This window comes from Psammomys obesus, unplaced genomic scaffold (genome assembly GCF_907164565.1).
Source record: "Psammomys obesus unplaced genomic scaffold, mPsaObe1.curated_primary_1811, whole genome shotgun sequence".
NCBI lineage: Eukaryota > Metazoa > Chordata > Mammalia > Rodentia > Muridae > Psammomys > Psammomys obesus.
In genome coordinates this window covers 954,186-977,865 of record NW_026596134.1, presented here as the reverse complement: position 1 = coordinate 977,865, position 23,680 = coordinate 954,186, and the positions used below count along the sequence as shown (strand labels likewise).

General features: G+C 58.4%; 1 protein-coding gene across 1 annotated transcript in view; it reads left to right on the top strand.

Annotated features, from left to right (window-relative positions):
• Positions 1 to 23,680, top strand: part of Kif26a (kinesin family member 26A) — a 34,164-nt gene that overhangs the window by 8,262 nt on the left and 2,222 nt on the right. The window contains exons 3-12 of the mRNA XM_055593249.1: positions 2,593 to 3,018; positions 8,613 to 8,800; positions 13,789 to 13,978; positions 17,927 to 18,139; positions 18,728 to 18,821; positions 19,075 to 19,337; positions 19,445 to 19,628; positions 19,789 to 19,951; positions 20,086 to 20,248; positions 20,762 to 23,672. Of these exons, the coding sequence (XP_055449224.1) occupies positions 2,593 to 3,018; positions 8,613 to 8,800; positions 13,789 to 13,978; positions 17,927 to 18,139; positions 18,728 to 18,821; positions 19,075 to 19,337; positions 19,445 to 19,628; positions 19,789 to 19,951; positions 20,086 to 20,248; positions 20,762 to 23,672 (4,795 nt within the window). The remainder of the gene's footprint in view (positions 1 to 2,592; positions 3,019 to 8,612; positions 8,801 to 13,788; positions 13,979 to 17,926; positions 18,140 to 18,727; positions 18,822 to 19,074; positions 19,338 to 19,444; positions 19,629 to 19,788; positions 19,952 to 20,085; positions 20,249 to 20,761; positions 23,673 to 23,680) is intronic.

Below are 23,680 nucleotides of genomic sequence, written 5' to 3'. Positions count from 1 at the left end.
ATGGTTCCTCCTGGACCCCCCTCCACCCCTGTTGTGTGCTGAGCTTCTTACAGTTAAAGGAAGTTCAAGCGAGCAGGCTTTGCTGGTGGCTGAGGGGGCAGGGCAGGGGAATGTGGTGGCTTGCTGTAAGGCCTTTGTCTGGTCCGAGGGCCTTCCTGGAACAGCAGGTGTGCGCGTCGTGCCTGTGTGTGTGTGTGTGTGTGTGTGTGTGTGTGTGTGTGTGTGTGTGGGGTGTCCCCTCTGAGTCCTGACTATACTATGGGAAGCTGGGTTCTGCTCAGTCTCCTCTAGTCTTCCAGCTGATCCCAAAGACAAGTTGCTCTTGGGTCTCTGTGGTTCCGAATGACCCAGCTACCCAACACAGTGGTTCTGCAGTGGACCTCAGTGCTGTGCGCCATGTTCCTCTCCCAACTGCAGCCTCCTGTGTTTGAGCAGCTTGTCACCCCACCAGGCTGCTCCTCTGCTGTTGTGGGACAAGGCCTGGAAAGGTGGCCCTGGGTTTTAGCCAGGCCCAACTATCAGTTTCTTTCTTTCCCTGGGAGTCGGGTGGTGAGGGGACCAAAAACACTGACTTGGCCACTTGTACCAGAGGTGCTTGTCCCCAGCCTGGGTCTTGGCCAAGGGTTCTGGCCCATTAGAGGCTTGTCCAGCAGGGCCTGGGTGCAGGGCAGCTGTTGGGAGGAAGGCCCCTTGTCCAAAATGCCTGGTGCCAACTGCACAGTTGAGCAAATGACCTGTGACCACCTTCCCAGTGGGGACCTGGGCATGATGATCTACCCCATCTCCCCGTGTCCAACACCTGGATGGACTTTTGCTCTCGATGGCCAGCCAGGCTCCTCTCCTGCTCTGCCTAGCTGTGTTGGTGGGACTAGGGTGTTCTCCTCCCCTCTGCCCAGTCCCAGCTTTCCTTCTTGCCTCCTGCTGTGGGGGTGAACAGGGATTATTTCAGAGGCTGTGGCCCCTGAGACAGGCAGCAGCCTCCAGGCCTGTTCAGAGGTCCCAGAACACAGGGTGGCTGACTGGATTCCAGGCCAGGGCTAGGGCTGGGCATCCCCCTTCAGGCAGAGCTGATGGCTGCGACAGGCCATACTTCCTTCCTTTTGCAACCTCCTGCTGAGTGGAAAATTAGTGCATGAGAGCTGGGCTGGAAACAGGCCTGCCTGGCTACCTCAGCCTGGGGCCGGCTGGTTGCTGGGATCATTGTACCCTGACCTTGACCCTGGGCCATTTCTGGGGGCCTCTCTTGCCCCTGCAGGGCTCTCTGTATGCTTAGCCTGCTGAATTTCAGGGGCATCGGCTAATGGGGACCTGGTCTGCCATGCGTTTCTCAGCCTGGAAACCACCCAGAATTCACGGAGTGTTCCATAAATCAGGCAGCTGTGGTGCTGGGCCTGGCCGGGGTCACGCTTTCATCTGCCTTGGGCTCTGAGTAGAAATGGGACCAAGGAAGCAAGCCGTTAGTTATGGTAGGTCCCTGCCTCTCACTGTACTGGCTGCCTTGGCCACAGCCTCCAGCGCTTTGAGTGTGGCTAGCCCCTGGGCACACTGAGGGAGCCTGCATTTCTGGGGTAAATGAGACACCTTTGTGGGGTGGCTGGCCTCAGCCTCCTAGTCTGAGAAATGGGTGTATGGGGGAAGCTGCTGTATTGGAGTCAGGCATTGTGAGAAAGCCCTTGGGACCTGAGGGCTAATGGCCAGCTTCGTGTAAGGAACTGCCTGAAACCGGGCAGACAGAGGATGAGGCTGGACCTGGTGGAGTGGACCACCAACGCTGACAGCTGTAGCTGGACCTGGCTATGTTTGTCTAAGGGGCTATAATCCTCCAGGCTGGCCCAGGAGAGCAGGAGAATCGGTTCAGGGTGAGTGTCTTGCTTCTAGTGAGTTCACTCTGAGCCTATCCCACCCTCAGTCTCTCTGTGGGTGGTGTGCCCACTTAGAGGGTGCTGCGTCCCTCTGGGGGGTGTTGTCCTCCCTCTGGTTGGGAATCTTACCCTCTTGAGCACAGCCTGCTTTGAGGCTTCTGGGAGCTTCCCATGGCTGGACACTTGTCTCCTGGCCTGAGGCCCCTGGTTACTCCTCACTCAGGACATGCCATCCCAGCTGCTGTGAGGGGCAGAGATGGCCACATTCATTCCGAGGACTTTGCCAAGAGATCCATCCGCTGCAGTATTCTGCTTCATGGTAGTATCCAGGCTCTGTCAGGGCTGGCCGGAAACTGCAAAGACTGGGATAGGGTCTGAGCTCCCCCAAGAGAGAAAGCTACGGAAGGGAGCCCCGGAGGCCACTTCTCGCCAGCCTCCTGCCAGACCCTGGACCAGTGCCCTTACCCACAAGCTGGTTGTCAGGGAGCTACAAATGCGTCTTGTTAGCCGTGAACTAGCGTGGCTAATGCTGGTGGGAGGTGGGTGGCTGTCAAGGGCACAGGGAGCCTCGCTATTAACTCTGATAATTATCTTCCTGCTGGGCTCATGGCGGATGAGATAGTTTGGGCCATAATAATGTTAAGAATGGTGTTGCTCTGGCTACGGCAGGAGCTGGGCTGGTGGGCCCTCCGTGTACCTGAGCACTGATGCTGTCCCTTGCTGTCCCCAGGATCCTTGCCTCTCCACCCTGCTCCTTGACAAGCTCCCGGCGTCTGGGGTTCAGCCGGCGTGCCGCCCTGACGCGGAGAGTCGCTGCGACGTCTGCACCACGCACCTGCACCAGCTCACTCGGGAGGCGCTGCGCCTGTTACAGACCCCCGCTAGCCACGAGGACCCCGATGCTTCCCGAGGAGGCCTTGTGGCTCCCAGCCCCAGGGACCCCCCCGGGCCTGTGGGCCTCACAGGGAGGCAGCCCCCTGTGGGGCCTGACAGGAGGAAGGCAACAGCGTGGCCACCTGGCCCCAGCGTCCAGGTGTCTGTAGCACCAGCGGGCCTTGGGGGAGCGTTGAGTACTGTCACCATCCAGGCCCAGCAGTGCCTGGAGGGTGTGTGGAGCCTCTCAAGGGTCAACAGCTTCTTGCCGCCCACCTGCCTGGTGAGTGTTCTGGCTAGGTGGGTTACTGGATCCCTTTTGGGCTCCTGACCACGTGTAGCATGGTGTTGGTGGGGCCTGCTGCAACCCCAGGGAAGGCAGGGATGTTTTGGCTAGCATTGCTTCTTAGGCCATCTGTGATGCTCTGGGCTGATGGAGGAACCCAAGGACTCCTGGGGTGACCCTTATCTCAGCTTGAGATGCTGCTATGGCGGGCTGTCCTCAGGGGCATAGATCGGGTGGCATAGACTTGCTTCACGGGCAGAAGGCAGAGCCTGGAGTGTGAATTGAGATCCGAAGTTGCTGGCATTGACATTTAGGTTGAAGGATGACCTCCTACCGGGAAGCCCTGCGAGGTCCTGGCTCCCTTAATCCAGCTCTGAAGTCCCTGGCCAGGATTGGTTGTCTGGGGCGTTGCCTGAGTGCTTCTCAGCATCTCTCTTGAAGTCTCTCCACTATCCTATGTTCCCAGTTCTCCACCTGGTTCACAGTGTCCCTGGGTGGGGGTTAAGAGAGTGGTGCTGCTGGCCTAGAGGTTTCCTTGGGTGCTGGAAGGCAGGGTTTGGATTTAGGGAGAATAAGAGACTCTCTGTGACTGGGCCCCAGGAGGGCCTGACACCACGAGGGCACAGCCAGCACTCTCCGTGAGCCCTGCTTGATTCAGCCCGTTCTCCAGGGACGCCATGCTGAAGGCGCAGCCATCCGCGTGTCGAGGACTTGGTCTGAGGGCCCACAGTGCCCATCAGGGAGAGCAGCGTACTTTGCACTGTTGGCCTGGTTCCCCCAGTGACCATAGTGGGAGGGCTGCTCTGGGCAGAGAAGGTATAAATAGATGTGCCAAGAGGCAGGAGGAGGGGAGGTGCATCGGGGCAGGGACAGACTGTTGTGGATCGTGGCGGGGGGTGGGGAAGCCCCCGCACCCTCCAAGTTGCTTCCTGGAATGCAGATGGCAGAGGATCTGTGGGTGTTTCCAGGGAATCATAAAGTTTCAGGTATGCATTCCAGGCACACAGCAGCCAGCCATGCAGGCTTGAGGAGTTTGCAGAGTCCCTGATGTGGGCTGATAGCCTCTCTTACCCTCGGTCTGTGTGTCGAGTGGCATTTCAGGTTGATAGGCAGAGGCCACCGGCTCCCTTTTGGGCTCCTGACCATGTCTGGGTGCCTTGTAGCATGGTATTGTCAGGGCCCGCTACAACGGGGTCCCGTGTAAGGAAGGCTCCTCCCGTTTTCTGGCTGCAGGCCTCTCTGAGGTGGGCGAAACTTGACGGCTGGATGTGACTGACTCGTGCTGAGGATGCTGCCTGAGCTGGAGCTGCTCCCTGGGGTTTGCTCAGGGGCTGGTTTGTTGAGGCCATCTCTTTTTGGGGTTGGAGTGCCATCCTAATCATGGCCCCACACTCTTCCCCTCACGTTACTGAAGGGAGGCCAGCTGCTCTGTCCTCCTGAGGCTTTAACCCAACAGTTGGGCTGTCTGAGGAATGAGGAACAGAACCCAGGGGTAGGGTGCAGATGTGACTGACTGTTCAGGTGGATTAAGTAATTCCTAGAGGAGGAGACATTGATCTGGACCCCAACGGGAGCCTCAGTGATGTGCTCAGACCTAAGGCACTGGTCCAAAGTGGCCCGTGTGGCTCCTCTGATTGACAGGCCATACGCTTAGGTCTGAGCAGACATTGAACACAGATAGCAGAGGATCTGTGGTCTTCATGCTTTGGGGTGGTGATGGGGGCTGTGGAAGATGCTGGAGGGTCATTGGCATTTAGTTAGGCAAGCCTGACCGTGGCCTACATGCCATAAAATGTGGGCACTTAAGGCTCTTGCTCCTCATTTCATGTGCACATCGATCGTGTTTGGGAAAGGTGAGAATGGATTTATAATTAGAGAACATTCCTGGCAATCAATAGGGAGATTATTAGAACCATAAATAGAACTTTAGGCTACAGAAGAGGCAGTGTCCCCTGAAGCAGGGCGTCGATCGCTGATGATCAAGTGTGGCCTGGGCGCTCTGGTATTAATCACTTCTGGAGAGATGCGTTGCGGAACTGTCACAAATGGCCAGTGGCCTGAGAGGGTTGATTAGGTACGTTGGTTCCCACAGGCGAGTCAGACAGGCTGGCGTCCATCATACTGGGGCGAGGAGCGGACAGCCAGGTCTGGGCCCCCTGAGCACTTTCATCTTGGCTGGGGTCAGCTGGGAAAGTGGCTGGCTGTGGCTGGAGAGCTGGCCTTGGAGGGGATGGTGTGGCCTGTGTCTGCAGGGACCCTCTGGAGCCAGAGTCAGGCCTGGAGCATCCCAGGTGCTGAGAGCTGCCATGGTCCCTCCACCTGGATGCGACTGTGGTACAATTGCTCCCTTAGCCAGAAGCTTTTGGCCTACACAGCTTTAACCCAGGCCACACCCACACCTCATTTGGGTCTTCTCCTCACTTGGAGGAGATAGCCATGACAGGCTGTCTTCGGGTGGCAGAAGCCTGCCCCATGGAGCACACAATGATATTTGTAGGGTGAAGGATGCCCTCCAAGTGTCCTCTCCCACCAGGGAGTCCTGTGAGGGCCTGGCTCTCTTAAACTCTTGATCAGAGATGGCCCTTTCCTTGTTTTGCCAGTGGAGTGTCCATCATTCGTTGCTCTGAAGCTCCCAGGGGCCCGGTCCAGAACAGTGGTTCTCCACCTGTGGGTCACGACCCCTTGAGAGGGCCAAAAACTCCTTTCACAGGAGTCTCGAGACCACTGCATAGCAGATATTTGCATCGTGTTTCATAACAGCAGCAGAACTATAGATGTGAAGTAACAACAAATAATGTTTTCGTTGGGGGTCACCACAACATGAGGAACTGTATTAAAGAGCCGGAGCTTTAGGGTTGAGAACCAGTGGTCTAGACTGAAAGTGAGAGACACTGTTGCTGGGTCCGATGAGGAGCACCCACCCGTGTGGTCTCCCCAGTGCCAGCCTCGTGGGGGTCAAGAAACCCGTTCTTGTTTGTGCTATAGCCTGGCTCTCCACTCACCCTTCCTCACTTGTCGCTGACACCCATGTTCAGGCCTCCATTATCCACCCATGTAGTGGGGGTTGGTGAGATGGCCTCCTCTTTCATGTGGAGCCCCAGGGACAATGCTTCTGTGATGTGGGTGGGGACAATGTCCTGAAGATATAGTATAGGCCTCCCCATCCTGTGCCAGGCCCCGGAGGCCTCTGGGCGACGAGGCCAGAGGAGGGGACAGGCAAGCAGGACTCACTGAGGATCTAACATTCTCTGATGCTACCCCCTCGGGTATATACACTTGTCTCAAGGACAGCCTCGAGCCTCCTGGTTGCTGCTCAGTCCCCTCACGGTAGCACCTAGCAGAATATTTATGAGGCAGGGAGTCCTAGAGGGCACTGTCCTTCCCGTGCCAGAACCTCATAGATGCAGAGGTCAGGCCTGGGGGGCTGCTGAGGTGGGCTGGTCTGTGTTTCTGGTAGAGGTCAGCTGACGCTGGCAGACTCTGCTTAGATGGGTTCTGCAGTGTCTCGCCTCCGTGTGGGTGCTCGATCAGGCTGTGAGCTCGTGCAGTCAGGGCTCTGCTCGCTGCCTCTTGGCCTGTGCTGGCCTCACGCTCTCCTCTCTCCACGCTTTTCCTTTCGTTGCTGCTGTGTGCCTCCATCACACTTTCTGTTTGGCCGTCCACCTGCCCCCTCCCCGTGTCGTGGTCCCCTCCCTCTGCCCACACCACCACTGCTCTGCACTCGCTTTGGGACGGCTTCTTTTGGCATGTCCGGGCTCTGCTTCTGGCAGGAATTGGCAGTGGCCGTCCCGATGGACAGAGCCGTGTCATGGCAGCTGGTGGGACGGTGGAACCAAGTCACGTGCGGGACTCCTGAGACAGGTCAGTGTGGGGAGGACCAGCGGCTCAGGTGGGTCAGCCGGCTGAGGGCTCTGGTGCCTCTGGAGATGCCCGGGGTGGCTGGGCCTATGGGAGTGGGTAGAAGGACCATGTGGGGTACAGGGTAGCAACTCTGGCCCCCTGTGACTCCTGCTGCTTCAGTCCTCAGTATCTGGCACTCAGGCCAGGTGTTCTGGGACCCGGGGCCTAGACTTCCAGCGCTGCCATCACAGACTGCTGAGCTAACTCTAGCTACTGGGGGACCATGGCTGCACACCCCTCTTCCCCAGGCCTGTCCCAGGGCTCTGGCTGCTGGGTCCAGTCAGTGTTCAGCCAAATCAGGCTGCTCCAGAGAACTCAGACCACAGCTGTCAACCTTACAGCTTAAACTTTGAGTCTTTGCTGTTCCACTCTTCCCGGCTGGGCAGTTCAGCCTTTCACGCTAAGTGGTACAAAAGTGTCTGAGTGAGGGAGTGGCCGGGAAAAGTAGGGACTGGCCAGGCTGGGTTCTGATCTGAGGCGTGTCTAGGAGTGTTGTCCTGTACACCTATGTGCACGTGGCTGGTGAGCTGTTTGGTGCAGTGTCTGGTAAGCTCTTCCAGGTCTGTCCTTTTCAGCTAGAACCTTTCCCTGGGGTGGCGGATGCCACTGGGGACTCGGATGGTGCCTGGCTGGCACTGGCTCAAGGCTTGGGCTGGGCTTGGGACTTGTATTGGCAGAGAGTCTGTTCCAACTCTCAACTGGGGGTTAGAAGCTAGGGTCTTTCAGGGGCTGAGCAAGGTGAGGCCTTCCCTGTGAGGGGAGTAACTGCCCTACGTTAGTGTGGTCTCTGGGTACGAGGTGGCTTGTTCTACCGAGGTACAACACTTGGGTCTCAGTGCTACATTCTTTGAGAGACCCTGGGAATATAGAGCTCAGCCCAAGATCGCTAGACCAGGCCCGTGTCCTCTCAGCGTGGGCATCCCAGCCTCCAGCTGGGACACAGGCCATATTGGTTGGGTTGGGCTGAGTGGGAAGGGTGTATTGGAGGTTGAGGGGCCTGGGGCTTTCTAGGAAGAAGCCAGCTGCCTGTCCTTCTTTGCTAGGGCATGAGTCCCCTCCACCCCCAGAGCCCAAGGGGCAGGTAAACACCATGTGGAGGCTGTCCGGGGAGCGCTTAATTATATCTGTGCTCCGTGCTGAGGCCTCTCCCTTTCTAGAATTTATTTTAGCTAATTAGTTGGAAATGCCAGAGTTGTATTTCAGACAGTGGAGTGTCATACGTTATCACATGGGGGACAATTAGCACTCAGGCCAAATATTTATTGTGGTGTCTTGTATAATTGTACCTCTGGGTACTCCCAGGTGGCCCAGGGATGGGCCCAGAGGGGCAGAGGTCTGTCTGCCTGACCGCTGTGGTCACTATAGAATTTGAGGAGGTCTGTAGAGCCAGTCCCTGTTTGGTTCTGCCTTTTCTCCCATGGCTGGAGGCTGGGGTAGACTTGTCACATGCCCTGAGCAGGGGACATGGGTCCTTGCAGATTGCCTTGGAGGCTAGACCTTGTTGGCAGGGTCCCAGTTTCCCAGCTGTGATTTTCCAGACACAAAGGCAGGATTTTGTAAGTGTGTGTGTGTGCGCGTGCGTGCGCGTGTGTTTCGGGGAGGGTTTAGAGGTCATAAGGGTACTCACCCTGGGGTGGTGGGTGTCCCTCTGTCACCTGCCCCTTCCTTATGTGGCTTTCTCCTTCCTCCAGGCTGAGGCGGCTGTAGCTGCTGTGGCTGTGGCCGACACCGTCCGAGACTGTCCCCCGACAGCAAGTGCTGAGCGTATGTCTAAGGCGTGGGGCCGAGGAGCTTGTACTTCAGCCCTGGTTACCCCGGCCCCAGGCACCTCAACGGGGGGCTCCACAGGCCCATCTGCGGCAGCCTCTTTCTTTATAAGGTACATCCTCTGGGGTCAGACAAGCCGTGGTGTGTTGTTGGGGAACGGAGGAGGCCCTGAGTGCTTGGTCCCTGGTGGCCTGTGGCCTATTCTCGGAAGAAATGTGGCTCAGTCAGTCAAAGATTGGCGACTCTGAGAACCCTGCCTGGCCTCCCAGGGCACTTTTTAAGGGTGCCTGTCTCAGGCTGAGAGCTCAGGGCTGTGGCCCCTTCCCTCCAGGATGCCTAGCTTGACGATATAAGGTGTCATGGTCATGGTGATCTGGCCAGAGGGAGTAATATATGTCAGGGTGGGAGGTGGAAACAGGACAACCTCCTCCCATCTCCCCACCCTCTGATTATAGCCAGTGGATGAGTGGGGGAGCAGTTCCCTGCCCCAAGGCAAAGCCTTTGGTTCTTCCGACCCAAGGCTGGCTTCCTACCCTCACCCAGCAGCCTGAGGACAGGGATTACAGGATGTAATCGCCATAATGAGAGGTAATGGCAGCCAGCTGGGGGTCACTGTCCCATTAACAGCCCTCATGGGCGCTGATAAGCTTGTCTGTGTCGTGCTGGGCGGTGTGCAGAGGCTGTCTTATCAGCCCTGGTCCGGGGGGACTGCAGGGCCTGATGGGGGCGTGACGGGGCATGTGATTAGGGCATTGTCAGCGCTGGCTGATGAATGCTGCTCTGCAGTGCTGCACCGCTCTGTGGTGACTGATGTGGCCTCAGCCACCACCCCAATTAGGTGCAGAGAACCTGTCTAGGACCTTCCAGATGGGGACACGTAGGAGTCCTTTCCAGCCTGCATGGGCGCCTCCACTTGCCAGCAGCAGTCAGGGTGGCGTCTAGGGGGCTGGGCATGAGGGGCAGAGAGCTGGCTGTGTGCATATCCTCCTCAGGTCTGATCTCAAGGGCCTTTGCCTGGAGGATTCGGTGGCCTGTGAGGCAGCTACATCCCTCGAGTGGTATTTGGTTTCAAAATGCTCAGAGCTTTCGAAAAGCGTTTACGTGGCCACTGGTCCTGAGTCTGGATACCACCCAGCACCCTGATTCTGAGGCCCCTGGTGCCTGAGGAGAGTCTTGGCATGGGGTGTGTGGCATGTGTGGCCCCCTCCCCCTGACTCATTAGCCACCCTGCCTGGCAGCAGGCAGCAGGTGCTGGCTGCCTTTTGTCTTATCCCAGGCTATGGAGGCTTCTCTGCCTGAGTAACACCCTGACCTTGGAAAGTTACCATAGAAACGAAGAAACAAGTGGACTTAGGTGGGGGCTGGAGGCAGGTTTCCTAAGGTGTGTGTGTGTGTGTGTGTGTGTGTGTGTGTGTGTGTGTGTGTGTGTGTGCTGCTGAGGGTCAGGTTGAAGGTAGGTGTTTTTGCAGATGGTGCCCAGCAGGGCTGAGATTGCTGGTGGGAGGCTCACCCCAGCGAGCTTTGAAACTATGCAAGCACTGCCTGGCATTGTGGTTAAAGCAGGGGTTCTCCCAGAGTGCACCAGGAGGCAGGAGAGCTTTGGCTGCTTCCCGCAGCCCTTGGCTCATTTTGAGCAGGCGCCGTTCCTTCACCCTCTGAACGTGGAAGGTTAGCGTGACCCTTGCCCACCCTGCCCTTGGGAGGTTACACAGCCGGAGAGGGGGTGAGTCTTGAGTCTGTGAGGTTGGCCTTGACTGGAGGCCAGATCAGAGAACTGCCCTCTCGGGCTCTGGGGTTGGGTTTCACAGGGGGGAGGACAGCTGACATCTAGGATGTACACACAGAGCGGGGCGCGTTCAGCAGGTCATCCTCCTGAGGGGAGTGTGGGCCCTGCCACTTCCCCTGAGTTTTCCCAGGCTGAACAGCCAGTTCAAGCTTTCCTTAGCCACTTCTATTGGCCGTGTCTACAGCGAAGTACACCATAGTTCCAAGGGTGCCCGAGAGAGCCCAGGGGAGGAGTTACATCTCCTCAGCCAGACCTCAGCAGTTAGGCACTGACTGGGTATGCGTCCCCAGTCAGAAGTTTGAGGTCACACCCTGTGGGGGCTGCCATGACCTTGATAGCCATGTTCTGAACCCTCTGTCTGCTGTGAACCTCCCCTCTCTATAACGCTCCCGTTAGCCCTGTGCACCTCCCTAGCTGTCCTTCTGCCCTTGGTAAATATGGGTTATCCCTAGTACCTAGAATTTAGTGGGGTAGGGAAGCATGGCGCTTCTTCCTGGCCTCTGTGGAGATCTCTGTTCTGAGATCTCAGTGTTGAAGCCCGACTGCCTCTAAAGAACCTTCCTGTTCTTCATGAAAAGGGGAAAAGTATATTATTTCAGTTCTCATGACTCAGTGACCAGAGAGATGATGGATCCGGGGTTGCCGCTGAAGCTGGTATTCACAAACTGGGTCATTCACATCCTTAACTCAGCTGTGTGCTGGGCTTCCTGTGAGCTTGGGCTTGGCTTAGCTGATGTCTCTGCGGAAGTCTCAGGGAGAGCGGTTCCATCAAGCAGGAGGCTTAGGGCTGGGGTCTACCTTGGGGCATCTGGAAGGCTGTTTGGTGGTGTCTCCTGAGGGTGAGAGAGCTGTTTGGAAGCTCCTACCTTTTTAAGTTTTCCCATCAGGGACAGACAGCTCAGATTTGCCCGCTTCTCCTTGCATGCCCCGTTGCCCCGGGGCTGCTACTCCCTAACAGCGTGGTGGCCTTTGCGGTCCTAGGCATGGTATGTTTCCTGTGTCCTTGCTGCTTAGCCCTTTACCAAACTTGGGTCCTCACGAGCAGCCCAGGCCTCAGGGACTCCCTAAAGCTCTTGCAAGCCAAAGCCTGGAAGTCTTGGGAGGTTAATGGACATTACATTTTCATGAAAGAGAAGGTAACTGTCTGGGGTCATCGGTCAGGGACCTGCTGTGAGTTGTGCTTTGTGGGAACCTGGGGCCTGAGCCTGCTGGCTCCCACCCCACCGGTGCTGCAAGTCAGATCAGACCCAGGAGCTGGCTAGGGAGGTAGTTGGGTCAGCTGATGCCTATGCTGTGGCCTCTGGACTCTGAGAGGGCTACCAAGGGCTGGGTTGTCTATAGTCCAAAGATGGCCTTGCTCTTAGCCCTCATCTTGTCCCTGCCTCTGTTCTCTACCCCATTGCTTCTCTAGCAGTCTTGGTCCTCCTCTGGCCTTCACATACTTTGAGGTCTGGGTGGCCTCCATAGCCTTCTTTAAAGGTTGTACTCTGGCCCTGACTGACCTATAGAAGGCAAGACACAGCTGGAAGAGCTGGCCCTGAGTGGACGTGCCTTGGCCTCTGCTGTCTGCTGATCAGTGTAGGCACCTTGAGGGGCTCTGACCACACCCTCCAGCCAGGGTACATACTCAGCAGCCCTAACGTACTACCCTGTCCCCAAGCCCTGGGAAGAAGTTTTCTCTGTAGCTACTTTCAGGCAAGAACGCTACTCTAGGAAGCCGCCTTGTCCTGCCCAGCATCACTGGGCCCCTTTCTGTCCAGCTGGAGTAGCATAGCTCTTACATTAGGCCTCAGCCCTGGGTGGTGCCAGGCAAGGGGGTCGTGACTGCCCTGCCCTTAGTGTACCTGGAGATGACAGTGCTTTCTGAGGCAGGACTGAGGGTTTTTCCTCAGGAGGCTGCTGGGGTGGGATCTGGAGTGGGGAGGCCAGATAAGGAGGCAGGAGGCATGAAGAGACCCTGAGTTGATGCCAGGACAGCGTGGCTCTGTCTGCTGTGGCCCCTTGCGGCCACTGCCCATGCCTTCTGATCCCCTCAGTAATACAGTTTGGGTTGTAGCTCAGGGACCCTTCTTGCCCTGACCTTTTACTTTTCAGTGCACACAGTGTGGTAGGCGACAGTGGTTACCTCTCTTGCCCATGGTTTGCTGTGTTGCTTCTTCTGGGAAGGGGCCGAGAGGCTGACAAACACTTCCTTACAAGGCTCATTTGAGCTTGGCAAACACAGGCTCAGGCAGGTACTAGGCAAACGCTTAGGGCACAGTGTGAGGTTTAAGTGCACCCCAGGGGGCAGGTACCAGCACTGCCCGAGAACCCGGGTTTGGGGGCCCAGGGCCTTGCTGGGCAGGAGACTGACGCTCACTGCTTTGCCCTCTCTGCTGCACACAAGTGCCGAGGCGGCTCTGCTAAGGACTCCACCATGTGCCGTAGATTACTTTTATTTTCTGTGATGACGCCTCACTAGAAGGAAGCTGTCCCTGGGGCCTCTTGAAAGACAACTCCTATTAAAGATGAGAGGAGTTACCAGAGCACCGGCAACGTGGTGGGAGGTGCCAGGGAGGGCCCCAGGCTCTGGGCTCTTGCATGTTGGATCCTCCTGAGGAGTTAAAAATGGCTTGGGAGGCCTGCCTTGGGGAGAAGGAGCTGGGGCATTTAGGGGTGTTGAGGAGAGGTGGAACTGTTAGATAGCTTCTTGTCCTGGTCACCTGCCCCCACCCAGGTCTTCTCCTCTGGAAAGTGGTGACAGGCGTAGGGAGAGTGGCCCAGTCAATGTCTCTATGGTGGGTATTTATACTAGCGATATTCTTGGGTCCCTGTACTGGAGTGTGTGTTGAGCGTGTGGCTCTCATGGTTCACAGGCAAGGTAGGAGCCTTTGAATTGGCTACAGGGCTTGCCAGGGGACCATGTATTGCGGGGGAGGGGGCCAACTGTTACGGGGGTCTGGGGGCTGCAGGAAAGTCCATCCCAGGACAGATGCCTGACCTTTGTGATGTATCCCCAGAAAAGGGTCAGCTTGAAGAAAGGTGTGGAGGGCTAGGGATGAAGACTGGGTGAAGACTTTGTGCATTCAGCACAAAGCAGAATGCAGTCCTGTGACTACACCAACTATGTGTTCCTTGTCCTGGCTGTGACTCCAGCCTGGGACCCCACTTAGAACAATGAAGTTCAGGCCATGCAACTTTAGGAATGCCTGGCTGTTTCCTCAGAATGGCTCACCGTGTGTGATGGAGTCTGAGGGTGGGCAGCCTGATACTGACATAGACACAGTGACCGAGAGACATGGGGATGCTCTGAGTACCCTGCCTCTCTTCCCCAGGGCTGCCCAGAAGCTCAGCCTGGCCTCCAAGCGCAAGAAGCATCACCCGCCACCTGCGCCCACCACTCGCGGCACGTCCACCTACCCCACAGACTTCAGTGGCACTCTACAGCTGTGGCCGCCCCCGGTGCCCCCCTGCCTGCTCAGGGCTGCCTCCAAGGCCAAGGAAAACCCCAGCAGCTTCGGAAAGGTAGACCCCGCCTGAGGTCGGGTGGTATCTGATATGAGGTGGGAGATGGAGGGCCCCACTCTTTTCTCCAGGGTCATATCAGGACATCTGGCAGAGCTAAAGATGGGGAGCCTGTGGATCTGGGGCTGTGGGAAATGACAAGAAGAAGCTTGTCCTCGGGTCCCAGGGCTGTGTTCCAGGACAGCCCTGTGGTGCAGCTCTGTGTGGGAGCTGCTCTAGAGGGCCTTGCTCTTGCTTTATTCCCACTGGACATTGCCTTGAGTAGGGCTGGGCAAGGAGAAGGGATGGGACTCCTCAGCTTTCCCCAATCAGGGTATCCAGGCAGCCTAGCCAGAGGGCTTTCAGGTGGGGAAACTGAGGTCTGGAAAGGGCGAGAACCCTGTGTGGTGATGGAACAAGCTGCTTGGCTCCGGAGTGTTCCCCATGAGTTTTGATTGGTTCCTGTGTTGGTACCTCTCTGAGGGAGAAGTCCCAGTACCCCAGGCTTAATGGGGTTCTCCTGTGTTAGGATTATGCAGGTGCCTGGGTGAGGTGGGCCCTGTGCCCTTAGGGTGGACTCTTAACCATTGTGGGGAGGTGAGGTCCTGACCTCTGGCCTGTGTTTTTCCCTGAACCTCTGCCTGCTCCAAGGGTGATGTCGCCTCCCAGGCGCCCTGAGTTATGTCTGGAGTTGGGCCTTCTCAATCCTGCCTCTCAATCTTGCCCGGTGCAGCCATTCCCTGACTTGGCACCAGCCCTGCGTGCTTGTGTCCCACACACATGGTCGGCACTGACTAGCGGGAGTAAAACCCTAAATAGGTACCAGAGAGGAAGCCGTGTTTTGGCGGGCCTTCCTTCCTGAAGGGAGGCCTCCTCCTGCGGCAGAGCCCCCAAGGAAGGAAGAACTCTCCAGACAAGGCTGCCCAAATGGGCAGCTGCGGGCGAGGGGGAGGGCCTGGGGCCCCTTTGGGCCCAGCTGACTTCACTGTGCACCCTTTTAGCCTTGTAGGCAGCTTCCATTGCCCTCTGCTTCCTCTCAGGACCTTAATTGGTGGCTGGAAGCCAGGCCTCCTGGCTCCACCCTTCCCATGGGATGGGGCCCCACCCCATGGTTTCCTCAAGGCAGTCTGCTGGAGGTGGCCCCTGACGGGGTGGAGTATGGGAAATAGACTAGCCTGTAGTTGATTGCAGACAGTTGCCATGGGAGCTACATACTTGTTCTGTGTGGCTAGTAGTGCTGTGGCCAGGCCCAGGAGTTTTATAGAGTTGGCCCAGAAAGCCTCTCAGTTCTGAACCCAGCCCTAGCTGTGTGGACCTCAACCAGTAACCTCTGCTCCTGGCCCCTGGCCACTGTAATGCTTGTTGGGTTTAGTTGGGCAGCCCAGCTGTCTGAGGTGTGCTGGGCTGATCTGTGAAGGGTGAAAGTCTGTGTATATACAGTTGTTCAGCCTGGGTGGATAGGGTGTGATCAGGGCAAAGGCAGCCTGCCACCTTTTAGGACCCTTATAGTTCTTGGGGGCAAGTAGCCGGACCTGCCTCTGTGCCCTACTCTGTTGGGAAGAGGGGTGTTCCCGACCCCCACTACCTGTGCCTGCCGGTCCTTGCCTGCCCCCACCTTTCACATTGACATTGTTTAATAGAGGAGGCTTCAGCATTGTCCAGTGAGAGAGGGAGGGAGGGAGGGAGGGAGGGAGGGAGGGAGGGAGGGAGGGAGATTGTACCTAGGCCTGACTGATTAGAACATCCCGTGTCCTCTCTATCCACCACGGCTCTAGGACAGACAGGTGGTTCTGTCACTGTTCTGGCTGTGTGGCTATGGTACTGGGCTTAGGACCAGCCTGGTCACTTCACCTGTCTGCTCACCTGGCTTCTCTTCCTCAGGGGCTGTGGTGTGTTGCAGGGGACAGTGTTGGGGTAAGGAGCTACAAAATCTCAGAATGGCAGCTGCCTTTTGCTGTCTGTACTCTGCAGATGCTGGGTCTTTGCCGCCTGAGGGAGGACAGTCAGCCTTCTTTCTGCTGACCCTGGGCCATCCAGGCCTCCCCAGAGGCCAGGTGTCCTGGCCTCCAGCCTGTTAACCAGCTGCTGCTCCCCCACACATCCGTACCCCTCCCTGGCTGTAGGTGTTATTAGCACTAATGTCACCTCATCAGAAGTGCCTCCTGAAAGGCGTTTAATATTGCCACAGAAAAGAAGTTAGATTGCATTCAGTGTCTGACATTAATGTGCTACTTAAGATAATTCATCACACTGTGGTATTAAAAAGACATCTCTGGTGTTGGGTGCTGAGCGGGCCCCTCCCCCTCCCCACCCTGGTCCACCTCTGGGAGCCCTTGCTTTTATGTAAAATGTGCTGCTTCCCCTCCCCCCAGCTTGTGCGCTTTGTGATGTCCGCACATTTGGGGGGTGAGGGATGCTCTTGTCTCCTGAGAGACCCTGTCATTTCCCTGAGGTAATGACAGGTTCTTTCCAGCAGACAATGGACGGGGGCAGTGGGGGGCAGGCTGGCCGAGATGCCCTGCTCAATCCTCTCCCTGCCTGGGGACTCAGGATTAGTGTCTGCTCAAGAGACATCAGAGCCAAATCGTGGCTTCTCAAGGCCTCTCCTCCCCACTAGGCATCCTCTCACATCTCCAGAGTCCATTTGGCTCCTGAAGTGGTGAGGAGTTCACGCTGGAGAAAAAAAAATTGCCAAAAATTACCTGGAAGTGCACATTTTCGTCTGCATTGCTGCAGCGTTTGGAAATGAAATCGTTTTGTTCCTGTCACTGGGGAATAAAAGAATCGATTCTTGCCTGATGGGGCCCAGGTTCTGAGCAGTGCAGTAGCCCAGTATTTCCACGCTCCTCTCTCTCCCCAGAGGGTGGGACCCTGCAGTCCACGGGAGGCTCTGCATATCAATGTGCCCCTTGTCCACTGGGAGGGAGCCTGGGCAGGCTGCCCCCCTAAACCAATTTTGCAGCATTATGTATCTGTCACTTACAATGAAATCCTTGAAAAATATTGGTTCTGAAATGAGTCTCTGGTAATTTGATTTACACCAATGTGAAGAAGTCGGAGATTTCATTGGAGAGTGAAAGGTGTGGCCTCCAGGCAAAGGGGAGCCCTGACTCGGGGTTCCTGCTCCACACTTCCTGCTTGCCTGTACCTGTCGGGGGTACCCATTCTCCACATAGGTTTTGGCAGTGTGGTTTTCTTTGCATCCTCGTATCCTTCATTGTATTTTCTTTGAGGGTTCAGGGCCTGCCCATAGGCGCAGGGCACATTGGAATCTCCTTTGTGTTTCTGCCATGGCCCAGGCTGGCTAGTCGATAGCAGAGCTCTTCCTTCTCCACACCTCTCCCACCCTCAGTTTCCCTAGGCTGAGGCTTGTTAGGTAAGATTTCAGGATTCCCTCTTTTCCGAATGGAGTCTCATCCCTGTAGAATTTCCTCCACCTTTTTCCCATCCTAGTCTTTCTTCTCCATGAAATTTTGAGAGCCTAGCCTCCTGAGGTGGTTCAGGGCAGAGACAGCACACCTGGAGTTTCTCCACATAGCCTCCCAGCCCTCTGGGGCCCTTCGCCCTTCTGTGGTTTGTTCATTTGTTCATCTCAGAGGTGTGCCTACTGTGTTCCTGGGGTGCAAGTCCTTCTGTGGAGGCCTTTGGCCTGCAGCTGGACAACGGTCCCTGAAGGAGAAATGCCTGGGGACCTAAGGGGTCCCCCCTCCTGTCTCCGCTAACTGTCCTCTACTTCCCTGCCTCGCTGCCTGGCTGTGAATCCCACCAGCCTTACTCCACCCTGAGCTTCATGTTCTCTTTACCCTGCTGACCTCATGTGGGATCCGCTCAGGCAGCATTCCTGTGGGAGCAGGACCCATGCTGAGACCTGGCCTGCTGTCCTGACTCGTGCTTGCCTCTCCTGCCCTGTAATTACTGGCCAGCTGGGTGGAGGGCGGAGCTCAGGCGCCTGTTTCTGCCAACCCCCAGGTAAAGGTTATGCTGCGCATCTGGCCAGCACAAGGAGTCCAGCGCTCAGCCGAGTCCACATCCTTCCTAAAGGTGGACCCTCGGAAGAAGCAGGTGACTCTGTATGACCCCGCTGCTGGGCCTCCAGGCTGTGCAGGCCTCCGGCACAACCCCACAGCACCAGTCCCCAAGATGTTTGCTTTTGATGCCATCTTCCCCCAGGACTCGGAGCAGGTACAGTGGAGCGGAACCTCTTGGGTGTTTGTGACAGCATCAGCTCTGATATGCTTCTGCAGAGTGGGAACCTCATGGCCTGCCGGGCCTGCCGGGCCTGCCAGGCCTGCCAGGTTTGCCTCCCTAGCAGTCCTTGCCGAGGGCATTTCCTCAGCCTCTGCTGGTCTCCAGCCAAGTGTTGGAGAAACACTGAGCTCTCCAGAGCCTAATTCTCCTATGAAACTTTTTGAGTAGCTCTGTCCTGTTCTGGAAACTAGGGACCCCGGGTGCCCACCCAGCGCCCTGAGTAGTGCCCCTGACTTCCTTGTGCTGTTGTGGGCAGCAACTTTCAGGGCTGGATCAGGTGTTCGGGCATATGTGTCTAGCTAGCACATCCGGCGTGTATTGTACGTGTTTCGGACTTGCGTGCCCTGTACTTTCCGTATGGGTTTGGGAGGGCCCTGTGTCTGTCAGTTCAGCTGCCCCGTGGACTGTCTGTCTGCACGTGACCAGGACAAATTGACGTAAGGTTTACAGATATAGCAAAAGACCCTGGCCACAGCCCTTTGGCTCAGACACCTGCCTAATCCCCACTGGGTTCCTCCCCAGGCTGAAGTCTGCTCAGGGACTGTGGCTGACGTGCTCCAGTCTGTGGTTGCTGGAGCTGATGGCTGCATTTTTTCCTTCGGCCACATGAGCCTTGGTAAGTGCCCTGTCACCCCTGTGCACTCATGATGCCTTCTAACTGTCCTCCGCCCTGCTTGCTGGTGTGGGAGTAGGGAGCTCACAGTGAAGCTAAGGCAGGCAGAGCCGGAAGGCAGAGGCCTCAGAGGCGGGAGGAGCAGTCAGGGCCTTCTGGGTCAGCCCTGAGGACCCTGGGCAGGTTCCTGAGGCTGGCCGGGCTCTCGAGGGCAGGTGTGGAGAGGGAGCAGTTCTCACATGCCCCTGTCTCCCAGGCAAGTCATATACCATGATCGGGAAGGACAGCTCACCTCAGAGCCTGGGCGTCGTGCCCTGTGCTATCTCCTGGCTCTTCAGGCTCATTGATGAACGCAAGGAGAGGATGGGCACGCGCTTCTCCATCCGCGTGTCCGCTGTGGAAGTGTGCGGCCATGACCAGAGTCTTCGGGACCTGCTCGCCGAGGTGGCTTCAGGCAGCCTTCAGGACACCCAGTCCCCGGGCGTGTACCTTCGAGAGGACCCCGTGTGTGGGGCACAGGTGCACCAATGCTTCTAGCCTTTCTGGGACTAGGGAGGAGGGGAGAGGGAGCCCCATGCTTGGCCTCAAGCCACTAACGAGGCATGGCTTTGCCTTTGCCCTCACAGCTCCAGAACCAGAATGAGCTTCGAGCCCCCACAGCAGAGAGGGCAGCCTTCTACCTGGACGCGGCCCTGGCAGCCCGCAGCACGAGCCGTGCCGGCTGTGGGGAGGACGCCCGGCGTAGCTCCCACATGCTCTTCACGCTGCACGTATACCAGTATCGTGTGGAGAAGTGTGGCCAAGGAGGAAGTAGGTGCACGGGTGGGGGGGCTGTCCGGAGGGTTGCCATGTCCATGGCGTTGCCTGGCCCCCCTGGGGGAGGGTCCTTGTGGGCATCTCTGCCAGCCTGGGAGGGCTGTGGAACAGTGGGTGTCCACACCCCAGCCCTTGCTTGCAAATATGTTTTCAGTGTCTGGAGGTCGTAGCCGCTTGCACCTTATCGACCTGGGCAGCTGTGAGGCAGCCCCGGGCAGAGGTGGGGAAGCTTCGGGAGGACCCCTGTGTCTGTCGCTCTCAGCTCTGGGCAGTGTCATCCTGGCCCTGGTCAACGGGGCCAAGCATGTGCCCTACAGGTGAGCATGGGAGCATGAGCAGGCACCGGCAGGGCGACCTCTGAGGAGCCTTGGGGCAGAGCCGACAGTGCTCACCTGGCCTTCATTCTAGATGGCCCCTCAGCTCAGTCTCTGAGCACCTCCTTGGCTTGTAGGGACCACAGGCTCACCATGCTGCTTCGGGAGTCCCTGGCTACTGCCAACTGCAGGACCACTATGATCGTGCACATCTCGGACTCACCAGCCCACCACGCGGAGACACTCAGCACTGTGCAGCTGGCCGCCCGCATCCACCGCCTGCGCAGGAAGAAGGGCAAGGTAAGCCCCGCCTCCTGCTGCCTCCTGAGGGCCCCCAGCCTCCCACACTCTCCGCAGCACAGGCCCCAGGCTGATGTCTGGGAGAGGAGGCAGTAGGTGTGTCCAGCTGTGGGAGAGTCCCTTCTGCCCCACGTCCCCTGGTGCACTGAGCAGGGACAGACCTGCTTACGGTAGGATTTATGTTGTAAGGGGAATGAGCAACTCTGCAGCAGTATTCTGAGGTCACTGCTGTCTGTCAGGATGCTGCATGTGGCCTTCTCTGCCTGAGCTCCTCCCTTCCCACCCTGTGACCCGGTCCATGCTCATCACCCCTCAGAGCTCCCCAGAAGCCTGCCTTCCGTTCTGTGCCCTGTATCGGGGTCCCCAGCACTTACAGGCCTTGCTTGGCTGCTGGGTGCTGACCACACTCCTATGCTGCTGAGAGGAGGGGGTCCAAGGAAGGGGTGAGAGGGGACCAGAGCAATGTGTAGACATGGGTGGGTGTGCTCACCAGGCTCTGTGTGCCGCCCGCAGTGTGCCTCCAGCTCCTCGGGAGGGGAGAGCTCCTGCGAGGAGGGCCGGGCCCGCCGCCCCCCGCACCTTCGGCCCTTCCACCCGCGTCCCGTGGTGCTGGACCCCGACCGCTCGGCTCCTGGCCTGTCTGGCGACCCTGACTACTCCTCCAGCAGTGAGCAGTCCTGCGACACGGTCATTTATGTGGGTCCTGGTGGGGCAGCGCTGTCAGACCGTGAGCTCACTGACAACGAGGGCCCGCCTGACTTTGTGCCCATTATCCCCTCGCTGAGCCGCCGCAGGCCCTCTGAGGGACCCCGGGACGCCGACCACTTCCGCTGCAGTACATTTGCGGAGCTGCAGGAGCGGCTGGAGTGCATAGATGGCAGCGAGGGATTCCCTGGCGCCCAGGGTGGCTCTGATGGAGCCCAAGCCAGCCCCGCCCGGGCAGGCAGGAAACCCTCGCTACCCGAGGCCACATCCCCCAGGAAGGCTGTGGGTCCCCCAATGGTCAGCAGTTCCCCTCGAGGCGGCCCTGCACAAGATACTCACCGGAGCACCTCAGAGTCCTCTAAGACTGGGTCCCAAGGTGATCAGAGACTAGATGGGACCCGGCCTGAGCCACCTGCCCCAGACAAGACCTCGGGAGGTGGAGGCAGGAGGCCATTGCCTAGTCCAGCCCCTCCACCACCTCGGCAGCCAGAAGCTCGGGGTGTCCCCACAGAACCTGGGGGAGAAGGCCCTGACAGTGCGATGCGGACACCCCCTGTGGGCAGGAGTGGGCAGGTGGCCTCGTCCCCACTGCTCTCAGACACAGCATATCCTTGCCCGTCTGCTCGAGGGCGCCATCTGGAGAGGGGCCTGCTGACCACCACAGTAACCCTGCAGCAGCCCGTGGAGCTGAATGGCGAGGATGAGCTGGTGTTCACGGTGGTAGAGGAGCTCCCTCTAGGTGGACTTGCAGGGGCCACCCGGCCCTCCAGTCTGGCCAGCTTGGGCAGCGACTGTTCCCTGCAAGCCTTGGCCTCAGGCTCAAGGCCGGTCAGCATAATCAGCAGTATCAATGACGAGTTTGACGCCTATACCTCGCAGGTGTCTGAGGGCCCGGGAGACCCTGGGGAGCTCCCAGAGGGACCAGCATGGGCTGGCGGCAGTCCAGCCTCATCCATCGGCTCCTGGCTGAGTGACATCAGCGTCTGCCTGGCTGAAAACCGTGGTCCCACACCACAGCCTCCCTTCGGCCCTGACTCTGCAGCAGGGCCGGGTCCACCGGAGTTTCCTACCCCAAGTGGCTCCCTAGAGGACAGCAAGGTCAGGTCCTCAGAGTGCGGAAGACCAGACAATCCCGGCTCAGCCCGGAGTCCCCACCCTGGGGAGGCAGTCATAACTCAGAGCCGACCTGGCAGAGAGCCTTGGGCCGGGTCCCCGAATGACACAGCCTCAGCCCAGACCATCCACTCCAGCCTCCCCCGGAAAACCAGGACTACCTCAACCACCAGCCGCGCTCGCCCCAGCCGGGGTCCTTACAGCCCTGGAGGCCTATTTGAGGACCCTTGGCTACTCCGGGCAGAGGACTGTGACACACCCCAGATAGCCGCCATGGGCAGGGCCCCAAGCCCAAGCCCAGGCTCCCCTCGACTGCCTGACACCCAGACGATTCTGGCTTGTGCCCAGAGAGTGGTGGATGGATGTGAAGTGGCCGCCAGAGTGACGAGGAGGCCGGAGGCTGTGGCTCGGATCCCACCTCTGCGGAGGGGAGCCACCACGCTGGGAGTGACCACACCTGCTGCATCCTGTGGGGACCCTTCAGCAGAGGCAGTGGTCCATTCAGGAAGCCTCAAGACCACCTCCAGCAGTAGGAAGAACGTATCTCCCAAGGGGGCTTTCTTTCCGAGGCCTAGCGGGGCAGGGCCCCCACCTCCACCTGTGCGCAAGTCTAGCCTGGAGCAGAGCACGGCCCTCGTCCCTACCCAGGCCCTGGGGCTGACCAGGGCGGTGGCTACTTCTGCCTTCCGAGGGGAGGAGGAAGCCAGGCCCAGTGGTCGGACTGATTACTCTGTCCCCAAGGCCACATCCAGCCTGAAAGCCCGAGCTGGCAAGATGGAGGTGGCACAGCGTCCCACTGGCCACATGTCCCTGGAGCGGTGCGAGGGTCTGACACATGGCAGCAGCAAGTCCAGAGAAGTTCCAGGACGTCCACCGAGGGCTGTGCCCAGGCTGGGTGTACCACCTACCAGCCCCCCACTTGGACCGGCTCCTGCCTCTAGGAGCAGCCCAGCTAAAAGTGTTGGAGCAGCCAAGCCTCCAGCTGGTGGGCCAAAGGGCCGTAATCTGGGGGCCAGTACGTCTCGGGCTCTGGGTGCCACAGCGAAGCCACTGGCCCCCGTGGCAGGCAAGACAACCAGTGGGCCCGTGCCAGGACCCCGAACAGCTCCACGGGCTGTGCCTGGCATTGGGGCCAAGGCGGGCCGGGGCACCATCATGGGCACTAAGCAGGCATTCCGGGCTGCCCATAGCCGTGTCCACGAATTGGCAGCCGGTGGGTCTCCTGGTAGAGGTGGCCTCTCCTGGGGCTCCACGGACTCGGACAGCGGCAATGACAGTGGTGTGAACCTGGCGGAGGAGCGACAGCCGGTGAGCCCCGCCCTGCCATCCCCCTACAGCAAGGTGACCGCCCCACGGAGGCCCCAGCGCTACAGTAGCGGCCACGGCAGTGACAACAGCAGCGTGTTGAGTGGGGAGCTCCCCCCTGCCATGGGCCGTACGGCACTCTTCTACCACAGCGGTGGCAGCAGTGGCTACGAGAGCATGATCCGAGACAGCGAGGCCACCGGCAGCGCCTCCTCAGCCCCTGACTCCATGAGTGAGAGCGGAACGGCCTCCCCGGGTGCCCGCTCCCGCAGCCTCAAGTCCCCGAAGAAGAGGGCCACAGGTGGGCAG